General features: G+C 36.9%; 4 protein-coding genes across 4 annotated transcripts in view; 2 read left to right on the plus strand and 2 right to left on the minus strand.

Moving 5' to 3' along the window:
- Window positions 1-221: 221 nt before the first annotated feature.
- LOC120635925 lies at window positions 222-4,835 on the minus strand. Its single transcript, XM_039907137.1, has 4 exons — window positions 4,750-4,835; window positions 3,524-3,887; window positions 1,571-1,718; window positions 222-448 (listed from the first exon to the last, which is right to left on the minus strand). Exons 1-4 carry the CDS (start codon window positions 4,833-4,835, stop codon window positions 255-257), a joined length of 792 nt encoding a protein of 263 aa, XP_039763071.1. The 3' UTR covers window positions 222-254.
- Window positions 4,737-6,433, plus strand: LOC120635926. Its single transcript, XM_039907138.1, has 2 exons — window positions 4,737-5,310; window positions 5,855-6,433. Exons 1-2 carry the CDS (start codon window positions 4,963-4,965, stop codon window positions 6,431-6,433), a joined length of 927 nt encoding a protein of 308 aa, XP_039763072.1. The 5' UTR covers window positions 4,737-4,962.
- A 10-nt stretch (window positions 6,434-6,443) lies between these two features.
- LOC120635935 (protein ANTAGONIST OF LIKE HETEROCHROMATIN PROTEIN 1-like) lies at window positions 6,444-8,162 on the minus strand. The gene is made up of 2 exons (XM_039907147.1): window positions 7,623-8,162; window positions 6,444-7,458 (listed from the first exon to the last, which is right to left on the minus strand). The coding sequence occupies exons 1-2, from the start codon at window positions 8,070-8,072 to the stop codon at window positions 6,637-6,639; spliced, it is 1,272 nt and encodes a 423-aa protein (XP_039763081.1). The 5' UTR covers window positions 8,073-8,162; the 3' UTR covers window positions 6,444-6,636.
- An 8,989-nt stretch (window positions 8,163-17,151) lies between these two features.
- LOC120635927 overlaps window positions 17,152-18,695 on the plus strand; it is a 65,334-nt gene continuing 63,790 nt past the window's right edge. Inside the window, exon 1 of the mRNA XM_039907139.1 lies at window positions 17,152-17,823. Within this exon, the coding sequence (XP_039763073.1) occupies window positions 17,152-17,823 (672 nt within the window). The remainder of the gene's footprint in view (window positions 17,824-18,695) is intronic.

Raw genomic sequence — 18,695 nt, forward strand, 5'->3', positions numbered from 1 at the left:
GGATACAAGCGGCCTTCAAAACACCTATGTCCAGTGGACGTCAATCAGTTGATTTGATGATGAAGTATTTAACTATATTATTTATAAAAATATTCATAAGTCACAAGCTACGCTTACTTTGGGACTAGTTGGCGATGCGTGTATTGTCATAGTATATATTTATATTTATAAAAGCAATTTGAAACTTCAACTCTATCTTCAACTCTAGCGACGGTCTTCACTATCGAGTTCAAGAAAGCACAAGAGTTTTTTTACTATTTCCTTCCCATAAACTTGGGACGGCCATATCGGAACTCGCTAACAAATCTGAAGTTCTTCAGTATGGCCCTGAATTTCCCCTTTTTCTTCAAACGGCCCATGTGCTGCAGAGTCCTGATTGCGGGCATAAAGCGATACACTGCGTTCATCTCGTCACCCATACAGAATAGGAACGAGGATTCCACGTAAGCTAGAAAAGAAAATAAAAATCGTTTCGAAAATTTTCATCATCTCATCATTCTCAGAGAATAATTAATGATTCCACTTCTAGATACAGACCTTTCATAGGAGAAAAGATTTAAAAGCTGATTTAATCACGCCAGGGTGATTACGACACATGCTTGCGATAGGCGTAAATGTTGCCATCTTTGCTGTCAAACGTTACTTTTGCATATTAATTGTATGCAAAATTGATGTATGGCAGCAATAATCGCAAGATTGAAGCCCGTCTCAAGCCTTTTATGAGGTACGATTTCAATCTGCCTTAAGTAAATTTTCAATATTTAATCTATCCGTGATCCGATTTATTACTTAGCAACGTTGTTGTTAGCGGTGATAGCGCATTGGGCACGGGAATTCGAGTTCGAATCCCAGCACGTCTAACTTTTATAAGTTATGTGCGTTTTAAGTTCCTAATTAAAATAGCACTTGCATCAACGGTAAAGGGAAACAGCGTGAGGAAACCTGCATGCCTGAGAGTTCTACATAATGTTCTCAAAGGTGTGTGGATTCCACCAATTCCTACTGGGCCAGCGTGGTGGACTACGGCCTTACCCCGTTCTCATTGTGGGAGGAGACCAGTGACCAGTGTAGTGGGCCGGTAATGGGTTGATGTGATGGTGATCATGAACGTTGTTATTTTCAAAAAATATATAAGTATATTAAATTTTTTTAACAAATAACTACTTGGCTAAGCAACTTATCATCATATTACAGATAAATAAAAAAAAAATATAAATATACTACGACAATACACACATCGCCATCTAGCGCCAAAGTAAGCGCAGCTTGTGTTATGGGTACTAAGATAACTGATGAATATTTTTTATGAATGATATGCATAAATACTTATAATATATAGATAAACACCTAGACACTGAAAAACATTCATGTTCATCACACAAATATTGTTCAGTGGGAATCGAACCCACGGCCTTGGACTCAGAAAGCAGGGTCGCTGCCCACTGCGCCAAACGGCGGTCAGATAGATTGAATGTAGAAAACGGACGTTAAACGAGACCCCAATTAAGGCCGTAGTTCCTATCTACTTAATATGTAAGAAACTTACAGGAACCCTTTGTAAAAAACTTACAGGAGCTATGTGAGGTACTGCTCTTATTTTCCCAGAACATCTTGCACTGTGCCACGTCCATGAAGCAATGGTTCTGGAACATTAGCGACGGCTCTCGAGCTACCACACCAGGAACACCGCAGACAGGGGCGTAAGTGTCTGGACATTTCTGTATAATAAATGCATATTTAGCTTCATCATGGCCATTATCAACCCACTATCGGTAACAACAGAGCATCCTCAGTATCAGAATTAGGTTTAGGCCGAAGTCCATCGCGCCCGCCAAGTGTGGGTTTGTAGACTTCACAACCCTTTGAACATGTTTAGTAGTAGTAGAAAGCTTTTTGTGACAGAGCTCGTCGTTGAAGTACTACCGCCGAGCTTATGTCTGCCGCTAAGCCGCATTATTGCAATGCTGTGATCTGGTCTGTAGAGCGTGGTTATCGTTTTAATTACATGAGGGTGAGGCACAGAAAGAAAGAGTGGCATTCCTTGCTGTTGCCTTGTTTATATGAGATGGTGTACCACAACACATCTGCTTGGTTCGGTAACTATAATTAAAAAAAAAAACATCATGGAGAACTCTCAGTTTTTATCATGATATTTTCCTTCACGGTTAATGCAATTGATATTGAATTATGTAAAACGCGCTTAACTCAGAAAAGTAGAGCTGGAGATTGAAATCCGTCCCCCCTGTAAGGGAGTCTAAATTTCTAACTACCAAGGCTATTAACGAATTTTTTTGCTTTAAACGAATGTTACCATTTGCCACCTACCTACGCTCCGCCATATTACAAGTTGTGACGTCATGCATCATAACAAAATTCATTCTTATAGAATTACTTAACTAGTAATAACTTGCTTTTTATAATTCGTAACAACACTATCTAATTATTTTATGTTTAACTAATATCGTAAAATATTGTTGTTTAACCGGTGACTGAGCCGTATAAAAGTAGAAGCATTGCATTGTCAAACATTCATTCTGTATCACGTACTTTATGGGGAATCTCTGGCGGTAATAGATCAAATGTAATAAGTGAAAACGAGTATTATTCAAGTCTTATCCCTACGTTCTCCAACACGTACTTATTCGTACTCCGCGATAGTTGATACCTTTAATCTGTCGGTCCCGGTTGTTATTTTTAGTTAGAACGCTACAACCCCCGCAACCCCCAATTCTTGAGAGTCTACCCTCTTATCCTTTAATCCCATGACAGAGGAGGTATTTGTCCGGAATTTTGACATTGATTCCACTACAAGTCAGCCAATATCTCATGTCTGTAATCTTACCAAAACAATGGTGTAAGTTATGATGCAGTCCGAGATAGTGGAGGAATTGCCTATTAGGGTAGGGGCAGATATATCTAGCTCGTACCCAGTGGCATGCATAGAGGGTATGCACAGGGTATGCAGACGATATAAAATAAAGAAAATCTCCAGAATGAGTTATAAAAACTTAAGGGTAGGCTTTTTATAACTCTTACAATGCCTATCCTTAAGTTTTTTACAACTCGTACTGGAGATTCTTTTCATTTTATATCATCTGCATACTCTGTGCATACCCTCTATGCACGCCACTGCTCGTTACCTTTAATTGATCTCTACGCGGCATCGTACCGATCGCTTGGCGGTAGGCTAGTTAGTTAGGACAGTAACTAGCTACAAGAGAAAGTAATTTTGAGAGATCATGTTCTGAAAACCTTCTCCTCGCCCAGTGGCATGCATACAGAGTATACGCAGTTAATGCACTAAGCGGATAATATAAATGGAAATAGTAAGAGTTATAAAAAGCCTACCATTAAGTTTTTATAACTCTCTCTGATTTTCTTTCATTTTATATCATCTGAATACCCTGGGCATACCCTCTATGCACGTCATGGTTATCTCGTAAGGCCTTCGCCCAGCAATGGGATAATGAAAACTGCTAATTATAACAAGAGATTAATAAAATTAAACGGATCAAAAACTTACAAAAGGACATTTATGGTAGCACGAAGAAAGAGTTGGCCTGCAAAAAGTATCGTTGCTGATGTTTTCCGGCTTTGAAATCCAGGGTACAAATACTTGTACCGGCCCCGCATATTTCAGCAACTTCCTTCTAGTATTCAAAGGAACTTCCTTTAAAGGCAAATCAAATACGTGCGACGCAGCAAAGAATGTATCTATGGAATCGTTTATATTGTCGTAATGTCCGAACATTTTACTGTTTACTACAACCAAACTTTCTTTGATTCCTTCTTTATTCCCTTCACTACTTTGCTTATAGGTTTGGTTTTCTTCTCCAACGGCTATAGTCTTGCTGAGTTCAAACACATTTTTGGTAAACGCTTTTTTACTTTTTATATCTTCTTTACTATTATTAAACTCAGCTTTACATAAAAAAAGATCTGTTATTGTAAATGGCAGATCATTGTTACAATTGTACTTAGTCAATTCGCAATTATTTTCAAAAAGTCTTATCTTATAGCCAATACCATCATGCCTTAATCCACATATCTCAGTGTAATCACATATAACACCACATTGATCTGCTTTTTTTAATTCAACGAGAGCATTTATATTTCCTTCACTAATTTTCATGAATTCATCAGATATATTGTAATCTGTTCCAAATAATTGATCACAGTATTCCGTATTAATTAATCCGTAAGCTGAAAGAAAGGTGCATTTTAATCACAGTCATAATTACGATACCGTTTTTAATCATAATCTAAATGACGACGATTAATTGATTCCCAGCTTGTTACATTAACGGCTGTCCGTATATAATTATATTTTATAATCTGCCCATGCGTTGACGCTTAAAATTAAATTTTCGCCAACTGTGCGAAATTAACGCGTTGTATACCTACAAGCGTTACTAAAAATAAATGTTAATAAATTACTACCTTAACGAGGCAGTTTTTAAAACATTGACGTTGTTTTTCAAAGGGTGTATTTAACTCTCTTGCTGCGAAAACAAACAAACAATGGCACCTATTAAAATTAAAAATCCAATAAACGCTGAATTTAATAACGCGAAAAACATAATTAAAACATTACACCTCACTGGTCAAAGGAGTTCGCTCGAAAATGAATACGTATCAATTATTAGGTGCACTGACTATGCAATATGAAATTTTACCAATCATAAAATCACGAATAAATATTGAATATTTCGGTGCAGTGTGTGTAATGCCGCATTTTCATTAGGGGACATTTGTAGCGCGACTCTGTCGCTCGACACGAAATTCACGTGTCTCGCGCGATGTCGCCCGACGTCGTCCGACGTCGCTTGGGACATTTACGGGTCGCGCAACTTGTCGCTAGTCGATGGTCTGCGAGCGTCGACGCGCGCGACTTTCGTGTCCCTCGACAGTCGCCGGACAGGCTTTGAGTGGTGAAAACGTGTGTCGCTTTGTGTTGCGAAAATGGCAGTAGTGTGGTCCAACGAGAATATATTGACCCTGATCGAGATGTATCAAAATTCGCAATTATTGTGGGACACTTCACATCGTGATTATAAAAACAAAATTAAAAAAAATGATGCATGGGAATCTATCGCGACTACATTAGATATACCTAGAAAAGACGTCGAGGGAAAAATGCATAACTTAAGGTCTCAGTTTCTCAGGGAGAGAAAAAAAATTGCAAGCTCAAAATCCACTGGAAGTGGAAGTGGGGATGTTCACAAAAGTACCTGGTTTGCGTATGATTCGCTGCTTTTCCTAGTAAAAGGGTCGACAAGTTCAGGCAGTATGGACACTATGAATACTCAGGTAAGCTCCCGTTAATATTGTTTCTATTTTTTTTATTTTGTACCAGTTTACAAATCATTTTTTTTTGTGCATCACTGGATATTGAACTATAGTGTTATATATTTTTGGAATCTACTCATCATTTTCTAGTTGATGATAGTATACTTAATCTCATTTTCGAAAAATTTTTTCAACTTCAGTCTTTAATGCGGGACCATAGTCACCCCATCAATTTTTTTTTAATTTTACTAGCCTATGTAATAAGCTAAGGATTCTAACAATACCTCATTCATAAAAACCGTTCAGGCGTATAGAAGTTATGGTGGAATATAGGAACTCACATACATACATACATACTTGAACCCTGAAAACAATATACTCCTTTTTTCAAGCAGTCGTATAAAAATACAGCTTATATTCTATAGATAATCTTCCTTTGGTAATAAATGCACAATTAAAATCTCTGTAGTTTTTTATACAATTTATTTTTATTTCTTGTCTTTTGTTCTTCGCCTGCGAAACTGTGATTTAATGTTTGTTTTACACTGATTTTTTCCTTTTATAGTCATCCGAAAGTTCGGTGGCACTCGAAGAAATACCAGTGGCATCGCAAGTATTAACGCAACCACCAGAGGCATCAACGTCGCCGCCATTACCAACTCAACCAATACCGGTGCCGCTTCCAAATACTCAAAATAAAAGGAAAAAAGATGATCTGAGTGAGGTATATGAAATAATGAAGAGCGCAAAAGCCAGGATGGATCAACCAAAAGACGAATTTCAAGTTTACGCCGACTATGTAGCTTCTGAGTTAAGAAATATAAAGAATGAACATGCTGTGCTACAGGCGAAGTACTTTATTAATAATATCTTATTAGAGGCTAGGATGGGAAAATACAACTATGCAGAATACCAAACGGGAAGTAATTCAAGCCATACTCAAAGTTATGGATACCGTTCTGCTCCTCAACAGTCATCCTATTCGACAAATTCTGTTAATGATGATATAGTAACTGCTAATGCTTCTCATGTTAATAATGATAATGAAGCACCAACTGCACCAACTTTCACAGAATTACGACAAATTGAGAATATTGAAGAACTAGTTTCCCACTTTGAATCAGAAACGCAAAACAAAGAATAATTATAATACTTATAATAATACTAATAACGTTGATTTTCTGTCACTTAAACATAGATTTTTAAAAAATAATAGTTAATAAATACTTAAAAATAATGAAAACTTATTAGTTAGTAGTTTTTTTTATATGATGCTAAGTTTATTATCATTTATTCCTTGGTCTTTAGCCCAAAGCTATAAAAAACATCATTCAAATTTCTTGCAGCCTATGATTGAATAGTTTGCCATGGGACACTTCCTTGAGCACTGCAGAAATATTCAGCAAAGAGGTTTCTTATTGTCTGAGCGGATTGAGGAGGAGGTCTGCCTTGCCTACTTAAGTTCCTCATATTATTATTTGTCAACTCCCTTCGCCACGAACCTTCCACAACATTATGACCAGCGTCTTCTAAATCAAATGTGGTATTTGGTGTATACCTCGCGGTTGAAGTTGTATTACGTCTCAGGAAATTATGTAGGTACACGCAAGCCATTACAACTAATTCAGCATTTACTGGACGTAATGGGATAGCTTTACGAAATACGCGAAACACTACAGACATAATGCCAAAAACATTTTCAACAATTCTTCTTGCTCTTGACAGCCTGTAGTTGAAAATCCGCTTTAAGCTTCCCTTTTCATGAATGCCGGGGTAGGGCCTCATCATGTTTTCAGAAAGTGCAAATGCACTATCTCCCACTAGAACGTATGGTATTTTCGGACCACCTTGGACCAGTGGCTCAGGATCTGGTAAATTCAGTTGCTCTTCATTAAGTGCTTTATAAAATGTAGTCTCCTGGAATACTCCACTGTCAGACGACTTCCCTTTTGCACCACAATTAACATATACAAAGTTATACTCAGCATCCACAATTGCTAAGAGAACTAAGCTAAAATTCTCTTTGTAATTATAATAATCACTGCCAGAATTGGGTGGCGCTTCTAGTAACACATGCTTTCCATCTATCGCTCCGATGCAGTGAGGAAAATTCCATAATATTTCAAAATTACGAGATTTCTCTTTCCATTCATTTACATCGGTTGGCGTCTGAAATACAAGAATAATATTAATAAATTAACATACAATATTAAGTATCAATATAAAATTTAAAATACCAATATAGTTTACCGTAACCCTTACTTACGGTAAACGTTTATGGTATTATTACTGTAAGTAAGGGTACATGAGATTAAATAATATTAAATACTTACTTTAACAAAAGAATTTAATGCCTTTATCAATTCTTTGCAAACTTCTGGTATAGTATGACAAATTACTGATTTTGACACTCTAAAAGTATAGGACAATGAACCATAACTATCGCCAGTTGCCAAGTATCTCAATGTTATAGCGAGTCTGATGTGAGGGTCGATAGATTTCCGAAACTTTGTATCTTGCTTGACTACGGCCGGCCCAACCATATTTAAAAGTATCTCAAAATCGGTTCTAGACATTCTAGTAAAATTTTCGAAAGATCCATCGCGCATTCGAAGACTGGTTATTAAACTTGAACTTTCCCTTTGGAGCAAATATTCCCGGACCCACCACCTCTTTTTTTTACGTTTTGCTAATGTCTTCCGAATAATTATGTAAGCTGCACTGAACAACACTACTTCCTCGGGCGACATACTGATCACGACTGGCCAATGTGAACGAGTCATATGTCGCGGGACATTGTCCCACAACTTTTGCAGAGACAACTACGTGAATGTCGAGCGACAAGTATCTGCGACATGTCGCCTAGTGAAAATGCGCCTTAAATCAGTGTACTTGAGCGTGGGGCGTAATGAAGTGCATCGAGGCAGAGGGTGGTGTACGTTACATTTTTACCCTCCATTTTAGTTAGGGCTGGCGGATCACTCTGAATACCGAATGTCTATCCCAGATTTATCCTACCTGGAAACGTGCAATTACTATAGTTATACTTTCTTTTATAATTTGTTTTTTTAATATTTGATTGGTTTCAAGCAGTATTAATGTCTTGAACACTATGCTTACACGAACATAGGTACCTACCTATGTTTTTGTTCCTACGAGAAAAACCTGCGACTTCCCAATATCGTATCGATAATTTATGAGAGACAAAGAGATTTACTCACTGATTCATTGACATACCGACCTACTATTCACGAAATCCCAGAAGCGAATAAGTCTACGAATTTGTGACTTAATAATTAAGTTCGTTTTAGGGTGTTCAGTGAAAAAGTAAGCGTCAAAAGACACCGACGCTCGTGGACAAAAAAACCTGCAGATTTTTTTTAAACAATATGCCGTGCGATAGCGGCAGATCAAAATACGTTTGTCACCACCCCACTTCTCCGGCGGGTGTCGTTCGAGGCGTTAAAGGAACGGAATTTTGGGCTTCCAGTGTGGTGTGGTGTAGATGTTATTAATTAAGCCGTCAGATATGTTTGGTTTTATCGTATTATAGCAAATTAAGCTTAATTCATTGTTTAGCGGTAGATTTTTAGATTTTTTTGTCCCAATGCTGGGCACAGGACCCACCACGCTGAACCAATGCGAGTTGGTGGGTTCACGAATATTATCGCAAGTGATGTTAACCGGGACCGACGGTTTAATGTGCTCTTCGTGGCACGGTGGTTAACGCAGCTAATTTTCTAACTTAATGTTCTCAGAAAATAAACAATACCTCAAAAATTTTGTTCCGACCCGGCATTCAAACCTAGAACTTCAGCTGGATCAAAGAGAACATCATAAGAAAGGATTTTATGAAAATCCACGCAGCCCTAAGGCATAAAAATTGCATAAAAGTTGGATGAAAATTGATAAAATATGTTTACCGTTCGCCTCGTCAACATTGCATCCGTACTTCAACAATTCGCATTCGTTTTGAAATACTTTCAGACGGAATCCTTGCCCCTCGGCCCGCAGTCCGCAAGTCTTACTAATATGTCCGCTCTGGCAGTTCAATCTTGAGCAAAATTCAATTTTCTCCACATCTATAACATTGTTAACCTAGACCAATAAAGAAATTGGATTGCAAAATTGATAACTTTCATTTCAATATATTTATGTTTATTGTCTGGATATTAAATATACATGTTGGAATCTCAAAGTCTGTATCATATTAAACTACTGTAAAAATGATTTGTATATTTTTCTTGGTGCACCAATATCGAGTAATATTTCATATTCTTCATATTTCACTTTTAGTAGGTACAGACTACGGATAATAATCTAGAACAATTTAAAACAAATCCTTGGTGTTTTTTTCAACTAACCAAGTAACGTGAATATAGAATTGAAATACTCGTAGTTAAAGGAGAACAAAAACTCAACACACACAAACCAAAACGACCGCGCTAGCACGTCCGTATTAAAACCTATAAAATATTATTAAAAAAGTCGGAGTAGTTATGAAGCATTTTTAAACACTTCAACTGAAAAATTGATTAAAAGGTCACAGCGCGCAGCGTGAAATAACACATCTTAATTATTCCGACCTTATGCCACGTTTGTTTTCGTCAGCAGGCTAGTCCTGTGTAGACTCAGTTACAATAAAACCCCTTTATTTTACTATGTAACAATAAATACGCATACAATTGATTTTGACATAGTCCTAATCAAGATGAGGGCAACGTAAATAGGTATAGCGATTAATGTTATAAGCGATGCTAGCCCATTAGGTTAGGACTTCGGCTTCACTTTCGTACAGATACTGGGAAACATGGCAGAGCTCGATTCACTGCTCATAATTTCTGAGGTATCATTAGGTTTCTTTAAAAGTGGTACACATTAATTATCGAACAAACAAAGAAAAACGATCAAACTTCATTCGTTTCCTTTTTTAGGGTCAACTAAAAAACTAAATAGGTAAATTCATAGTTTTAAAAGTAAGTATTTATAATTTCTGAATTTTCTCTGGTCTGGTGGCAGGCTTTGGCCGTGGCTAGTTACCACCCTACCGACAAAGACTTGCCGCTGAGCGATTTAGTTTTCCGGTGCGATGTGGCGTGGAAAACGATTAGAGATCACTACCACGATTAGAGATTAGCATGACTACCATACTCCAAAAAATAATAACGAAGTAAGATATTCATATAAAAAAGAATGTGATTGTTCAAAATTAGACATATTTTTTTCTTATTTTACTACTAGTTTAACCCTTTGTCTGTAATTGCTGGTGGAAAGTGATGTACTCTCCACTGCACCAGGGAAGTTGCCAAAACGCTAACACCCGAAGTATATTTTATAGCCAAATGACTTTTTAATATTGTGTTGTAAAGTCAACATCTCCTGGGGATGCTTTGTGGCCGTTTTCACTCACGAAGAACAAGGCAGTCCCTTTATAATCGGGAATTGGTGTCGGTTTAAATTTAGTAGCCAGTTATCTATTTAGGTTTAAAGCCAACAAGAGGGGCATGCCGTAGTGGGTTTAGTTTGGGTATACCCCTTTCAGAGGTCCCACATAACCTCCGTCCTGCCCAAGGGTCCTGCCCATATAAATAATAGGAATCTTGGAATCAGCTCCTACGATTTTCATGAAATTTAGTATACAGGGGGTTTCGGGGGCGATAAATCGATCTAGCTAGGATTTATTTATATTGGAATCTCGGAATCATTTATATTGGACATATGACTATTTTTTTAAGTCGACTCATTCGCGGACGAAGTCCGAAGTAGTAGTAAGTAGTAGTCATGAATAACATGAATGTTTTTCAGTGTCTGGGTGTTTATATGTATATTATAAGTATTTATGTATATAGTATGTGTGGGTACTAAGATAACTGATGAGTATTCATTAAAATATTCATCAGTTATCTTAGTACCCACACAACACAAGCTACGCTTACTTTGGGACTAGATGGCGGTGTGTGTATTGTCATAGTATATTTATTTATTTATTTATTGGCGGACCAAGCGTATGGCCCACCTGATGGTTGGTGGAATACCATCGCCCATAAACATAGCAAGACTTCGTAGGGCATGCTGGGAACACGTCTTGCAACGTGCCGCCCAGTGCCCATAAACCTGAGGCGTGAGTGTTAAACCTCAAAAGCCTGTAATTAATTGTGAGGTGATATTAAACCACGGTCTAAGCAAAATAGAAAACACCTGCTTCTTATAATATGATGGCTCATTTTAATAATGAACCCCTAATAAATTCGTTGGTGAATTCATTTTAGTATTACATTTGAATGACGAAACCCAAAATATGTAGGCACAATGTATGAACACCAAAACCGTGAATATTTCGGCCGTCGGTGAATGTATTTCGGTAACATCAGGTATTGATTTTCGGCTTTGTGTGATTTACATTGTTCCGTGTACCTGCGGATGGCTGAATGCTCTACGTATTTCAGGTATATACTACGGCAGTCAGCACTGATAATTATCAGTAAGAGGCGTGGCTACATCAAGTATCTTGCTTCCGATTGGTAGGTATAGTTCGTATTGATTTATAAACTGGTTAACACCCACCCATGTTTTTTCAGGGTTCCGTTACCATACAAGAAAACCCTGTAAACAATTGCTCACAATGCAAACCTTTCCATAAATTTAAAGCATGCATTCGTTAAAAAATTTGCCCGCGACTTTTTTTCGACGTCATAACATCAGTTTAGCTGCGAAGCCGTGGTTGTTTAACAAAGGTTTTTTTTAATAAAGAGTAAAGCTTTTGCAGCCTTCTTTGTAGAATCTGCCGTCCGAATCGGTGGTAGAGTAAAGCCTGTAAGTATATTTGGCGTTTTAAAATTGTTTATAAAGTAAGCCTAATTGATTTAAATAATTTTATGAAATAATGAATGAAGGATCGTGCGCTCTTTGGCAGTTTAAGTAAGCGTAAATTGTGAAGGAAGAAGGGAACTTCGTACCTCCGGGCTGCTACTGAAAACTTTCGAACAAATACCAAACAACTTTTGGCGCGACCCTAAAAAACCGATATCAAGCTAAAACAGGTTTTCAAGTATCTAGGTCTATGGCAGTGTAAATAAGAGCAAAGGCTCTGAAATGAAATTAACCAATGTCTATCTCCGGGCTTTTCTAATTTTCACTCCAACACTCAGCAAATTCAGGAAGGCACGAGAAAAAAATAAACCGACATAGAGCTTAAAACATAAACCCAAATATCTATTACTAAACGTGGCATCACGTTGAAATAGTTACACAGTGCTTTTCCACGCTCTGACATCAAAAGGTTTTCCCAATTGAAGTATAAGAAAACACTGCATAACTAGCCGCATATTCCTAAACCGACCTCAAGCTAAAACCCACCAACGCGCATTGATACGGCTTGGTGGATCTGCTTTAAACCCTTATATATAAATAATAACGATAATATTAATAATATAAGTTTAATATAAGTTTTTAATTACGGTGCGTGGATCAGAAAATGCTTTATAACTTCCAGATATTTTAATAAATTGATGACAAATGTGCTAAATATTATATTTTAATTGGTGAATTGTAATATCAAGAAATCATTAAAATTATATTTGATTCACAGGCAATTATCATCACTTAGTGTCGGTGGGTATTTTAATAACGGGTACATTTTCGATACGCTTCAGTCTTATGTGAGATTCGGACGATGAAAAGATACATCATGGTGCCTTAGTCGTTATAAATTGTTAAAAATTATAACCACTATACCAACGAGGTACTCGAAAAATCATTGAAAAAAATAAACCATTTCTACCGGACATCGAGCAAGAAGGGGTGAGTCCCCCTATCGAATCGGGGGCAGTGAATTTGCGTTTTATGCTATGTAATTTACGTAAACATGTTTGATACCACAGAATTTAATTAAAACAGACTGACATACCTTTGACGAACCTTCAGAACACAAGGTGTGCTATGGCATAATAAGTGAAGGTCCTAGGTTCAAGCAGGGGCAAGTTGGGAATTTATAATTACTGTACTCTATTCTGGCCAAGACATATGATAAACCGATTTCTCTTTCCAGTACGAAATCGCGTAGAAACAAAGTGCTCCCACTCTAACGAGATGGGGATTGGGATAGCTTGAACTCTGCCTGAGGCAGTAGAAAAGCTTTTATAATGAAAGGTAGCTACCCGTCACTATACAAGCGGCGGCGACCGCCTCAACAGGGAAGCTGACAAATCGCTGTATGTACTCTTGACAGGTAGGCCGCTAACATTTTAGATAGCATCACCAGGTGAGATTGCAGTGAAGAGCTGAATATTCATGAATTAAAAAAATTAAAGACCGATATAACCCTGCTTACTGCTTTAATGCGAATGTCTTATGTCTGTAATGTTTGTTTATCCGCTACGAATGGTGCGCGTATTAACCCACTTGTACTATTTGCGTGTAATTATATTATACGTGTGCACATCGTCCATCCCTACAATCTTTTAAATCTGTATATTTGTTCATGGTAGCGACGGCGTAAACTGCGTTCGTAAACTTAAAACTAACTTTAACGTATACAAAACGTGTTCTTACTTAATAAAAAGCTCTCATAAACTTCGCCTGACGATCTTTTTTTTATCAACGTCTCACGTTTTCGTTTCTGCACGACATAGTACCGGAACGCTATGACTTAGCGTGCCGGTACGAATAATTAACGTCCCAGCAGTGGGACGTTAGTATGCTATTGATTAAGCCCATAATATGAGGCTTGCTTAGATTACCGTGACTTTTCAGGGATTCATAATATTATTACGACTTTCTAAAAAAGCTTTTAATGACTTTCCTTACTTTTTTCTTACTTACCTGATTAACGCATAAAATAGATTAATTACAGAATGATCGAGAAAATACAACTTGTTTTTCGTGTTTAGCTTTACAAATACACCTCTTACGTTTTTAACGCCAAGCTCCTATTGTCATTATAATGAGTTGTTTTTATACCTTTCGAAGGGCAGGTATCAAAGGTTACGTAATTGAGGAAAATTCTCGGGAAAATTGTAATGGAAATAAAAGACGTCTATTTGTTTGGTAATTAATTATGTTCACATGGATTGGATCTAATTATTTACTCCTTTAATTGGTCGACCTCCTTGGCGCGCTGGTGAGTGCGGTAGGATATGGCCTTATAAGTGGGAGATCCCGGGTTTGATTCCCGGTGGGGTATTTGGATCTTTTTTTAAATTTTGGTCTCCACCGTACCGACCATGACGTGTCGCCAAGTGAGCGTTAAGCGTTCCGGTACGATGTCTTGTAGAAACCAAAAGGCAAAGATCATCATTTAAGATGAGATGAAAGTCACGAGCTAGTTTCGAGTGGAGTAGCAAATAATAAAATTTAGGTACTGTTACAGTAATTTTATAAAGTGGGTAACTTTTGATAACTTTAAATTCATATTGGCCAGATTTTTTATAATTTTTTTTAGGTTTTTTTATAAATACGCTATTATTATTATTATTATTTAGTAAAAAAATAGTATTCAAGAAACAATTAAAATTATATTTGTCTGTATGTCATGAATTTATGTTGTACAATAAAAAATCATGACATTGAGTAATGAGTTGGTGGGTATTTTGATATAAATACGACATTATCGATACACCGTCAGTTCTGCATGGACTCGAACCATACAAAGATACCTCCATGTCTCTTAGTCGTTATCAGTAGTGAGATCTAAGAGTTGAATACTAGCTTTTACCGATGACTTCGCTTGCGTTACTACAGTTTTTTGTCAATTTATGATTTATCTAGTCCTTTTCTAAGTTAAAACGTGTAAACAAGAATTCATGACGATGGGCGTAGTAGTTAAGTAAGACGTGAAAGTTTGATTAACAAAGTCACTTATTAGTTAGTCATTCTGTCTCAGTTATAAAAGGGCCTAGAACCCACAGTCCAGCCGTGCAGTAGGACTGCAGATATTTGTAAAAAAAACGGTTAGCCTCGCACAGCTAGAATGTTTCTCTGAATTCATATTCTCAATTCATAATCTTAAATTTTAACAACTTGCATTTCGGTTTTCATTTACACGTTGTATCTATCTATCTACATATATATATATAAAAGAGAAAGTGTGTGGGTATGTTCCGTATAGGCTCCGAAACGGCTGAACCGATTTCAATGAAACTTTCAGGGAATCTCCGGATTGACCTGGCGAGTAATCCTGTAAAGTTTGGTGACGATCGGAGCACTCCGATTTTTGAACTGTCAAATACAGCTTTTATTTACTATAATGAAAACTATTGTTGGGTGTACATGAGTGTAGATAATGATCTTCACCCGCTCGAGAAGAGAATAGAAGAGAATGAATACGGGGAGAAATAAATGATTAAATATATTAGGAGACATAAATTAAAAATTTAATGATGTAAGTTTATTGTTTAAATAAAATAAAGCGAAATCTGGGTACGCTAGTAATATATAATTCAAAAAAGGGTTTCGAAGACCCAACTCGACCGACAAAGTAACAAAAGTAGTCGAGACTGGACTATCAGGGTTAAACGTGTTAACGGCAGCGACGTCGTATTGAATGACGTGCTTAGATCGAGAGTGCCTGTCGATAACGTGACGTCCAGCTCTTTGTTCTGACTTTATATGATCCCCTTTGTTGCGCGAAAATAACATGAAAGCCGAGAGAGTTTTTCCAAGCAAAATATCGGACTACGTCTCAACGTTAGATTGGCATGAACTACTATTTCTCTCGGGAAACACGATAAGCTTTGTTAGAAATAAAAGGAGTACTATTACAACTCTGACAAAAGCCACTGCAATGTATATTTTACCCTTTCAATATCTTTGGTACAGAACAATGGCAGCGCCATTATGAGCGTTGACATGAGCGGATAAGATTTCAGTATGCAACACAACATTGAATTGACAGCCGGTTGGCGCAGTGGGCAACGTCTGTCTGTCTGCATCTAAGGCCGTGGGTTCGATTCCCAGAAATGTTTGTGTGAATGTTGTCATGAATGTTTTTCAGTGTCTAGGTGTTTATAAGTATTTATGTGTATTATATTCACAAAAAATATTCATCAGCTATCATAGAACGCATAATACAAGCTACGCTTACTTTGGGGCTAGAGGGTGATGTGTGTATTGTCGTAGTATATTTATTTTATTATTTATTCATTTATTAAGCGTTATAAATTCAAACAATTGATTTTTTGTTTCCAATTTACCTTAGATTAAGAAAGCAGAGTCGCTGCCCACTGCGCCAATCGGCCGTCAAATGTGTATGTGTGTATGTGTTACTATATATAACAACTCCAATCTTCCTGCAACATTTTAGTTCGACTTTTATTTATAAAAGTTATAATTTAAATTTATCCCTACTAATATTATTAATGTCAATGTAAGTTTGTTTGTTACGTGTTCACGCAAAACTACTTAACCGATCTTCATGAAACTTTGTACACATATTTTTGGAAGTGTTTCATTCACACATGTCAAGCGATAAAGCTAATCACGTTACGCGTTTATAATTAATAAGTATAATTTTTACCTGCGTTACAGTTGCCAAGTTAAGGTTTTTGTATACCTAAGTGACGGGAGAATCCTCCTGAGTGTTATCTCAGCAAAACATTATTGTTTTCGTGCAATAAAAAGATTTTAACTTAGTGATTGTGGTGTCGCAACAATTTTTTCAATCTTTTTTTTTCGTTTCACCCTCATATGTGGTCGATAAGAGTAATATGTGTCACGGAATAGTTCGAATCTGCCTTGCTGCTTGTTTCTTGGACCAAGATCGAACCCCGGTGTGAAAGGACGCAGATTTTAAATTTTAATATTTTTTATTCACATTTTAGTTTTTATTTTTATTCTTTTTTTTTTTTCTCAAACCTTAATTTTACCATGAACTGTAGTGCCTGCAACTCCAGTATTTCTGTCACTCAAAAGCGCGTTAAGTGCTCTAACAGCGACTGCTTGCTACTATACCATTCGGAATGCGTTAACTATGACGAGATTTCTACCCATCGATCTAAGTGGATTTGCCCAACGTGTGTTGCCAGCCGTCCTAAAGAAGATAATAGTAATACTCCAATATCTAATAAGGGAAAAGGTATTCAGCGTGCTGAAGTGGTTCTCTCACCTACATCTGTAGACCTGTCTCTTGATTCTATCATGAGTGAAATACGCAGTTTTCGAACGGAAATGAATAAAAAGCTTGAACATCAGCAAACTACTTTGAGTAATTTCAATGTAGCCTTAAAGAAATTACAAGAAGAGGTCACGGGAGTCATCATAAATTTTACTGGTATTCAAGAGGAACTCAATGAGGCAATCAAATCTCTGAAATTTTTGTCCGATTGTCACGACGATCAAAATACTTTGAATAAAGAATTGACGGCTAGAATATCAAAGCTTGAAAGTGAAAATTCTGAACTACGATCTAAGTCATCTGAGATTGAATTTAAGATATGTCAATTGGAGCAACAGTCACGTGACAGTAACTTGGAAATTCAATGTGTACCCGAACATCGGTCGGAAAATTTACTGACGCTAGTAAATCAATTAGCTAAGGTGGTAAATTTCGAGCTTGGATCTAGTGACATTTTGAACTTCCATAGGGTTGCAAAAATGAATGCCGAATCGAAACGTCCTCGTAGTATCATCGTAAAACTATCAAGCCCACTTAAACGAGATAACTTTTTGGCGGCGGTACGAACCTTCAATAAAAAACACGCTGCCGACAAATTCAATACTTCTCACCTAGGGATTGCTGGGAATAAGCAGCAGGTTTATGTCACGGAACATTTGTCCCCAAATAATAAACGTCTGCATGCAACTACTAGAATTGCAGCTCAGGAAAAAAAGTACAGATACGTATGGGTTCGAGGAGGCCGTATCTTTGTGCGAAAGAATGATGAGTCACCGCCAATACAGATAAAAAGTGTAGACGCCCTACAATTATTGTGATTTGTTTTGTGATTTTATTCTTTCTTAATTTTTTTTTTGTAACGTTCCTACCAAGATTTTAAGTTTTAAAGTTTTAACAGTTTATTTTAAAATATTTTATCAAAATGTAAGGGGTCTCAGAACGAAAACTGATGAGCTATATCAATCCATACTACACACTGATTATGACATTATTGTTTTTACAGAAACTTGGCTTAATGAAACGGTTTTTGATCATGAATTTATAGATGATAGATATATTGTTTTTCGACGCGATCGTGCATCGACCTCTTCGTCTGTTAATAAAAAGGATGGTGGCGGAGTTTTGTTGGCGATTCAAAAGAAATACCAAGTTCATAGAAAGTTTGGGTTTGAATCTATTTGCGAAGATCTTTGGGTTTCCGTTGGTATTGGTAACAATACATTTTTGTACATATGCGCTCTTTATGTCCCGCCCCCGGTAGATTTAAAATATTTAGAAGTGTTTTTACAAAACATGA

Source organism: Pararge aegeria, chromosome W, assembly GCF_905163445.1.
Source record: "Pararge aegeria chromosome W, ilParAegt1.1, whole genome shotgun sequence".
In the NCBI taxonomy this organism is placed as follows: domain Eukaryota; kingdom Metazoa; phylum Arthropoda; class Insecta; order Lepidoptera; family Nymphalidae; genus Pararge; species Pararge aegeria.

Excerpts from the sequence above, each read along its gene's own strand:
- LOC120635926 (XM_039907138.1), top strand. The coding sequence starts at position 4,963 with ATGGCAGTAGTGTGGTCCAACGAGAATATATTGACCCTGATCGAGATG. Across the intron at positions 5,311-5,854 it reads TGGACACTATGAATACTCAG|TCATCCGAAAGTTCGGTGGC; the intron begins GTAAGCTCCCGT and ends TTCCTTTTATAG.
- LOC120635935 (XM_039907147.1), bottom strand. The coding sequence starts at position 8,072 with ATGACTCGTTCACATTGGCCAGTCGTGATCAGTATGTCGCCCGAGGAA. Across the intron at positions 7,459-7,622 it reads CATTAAATTCTTTTGTTAAA|ACGCCAACCGATGTAAATGA; the intron begins GTAAGTATTTAA and ends CTTGTATTTCAG.
- LOC120635925 (XM_039907137.1), bottom strand. The coding sequence starts at position 4,835 with ATGTCCCAAGCGACGTCGGACGACGTCGGGCGACATCGCGCGAGACAC. Across the intron at positions 3,888-4,749 it reads GACAGAGTCGCGCTACAAAT|TAAAAAAGCGTTTACCAAAA; the intron begins GTCCCCTAATGA and ends AGATATAAAAAG. Across the intron at positions 449-1,570 it reads CAGTACCTCACATAGCTCCT|CTTACGTGGAATCCTCGTTC; the intron begins GTAAGTTTTTTA and ends TTTCTTTTCTAG.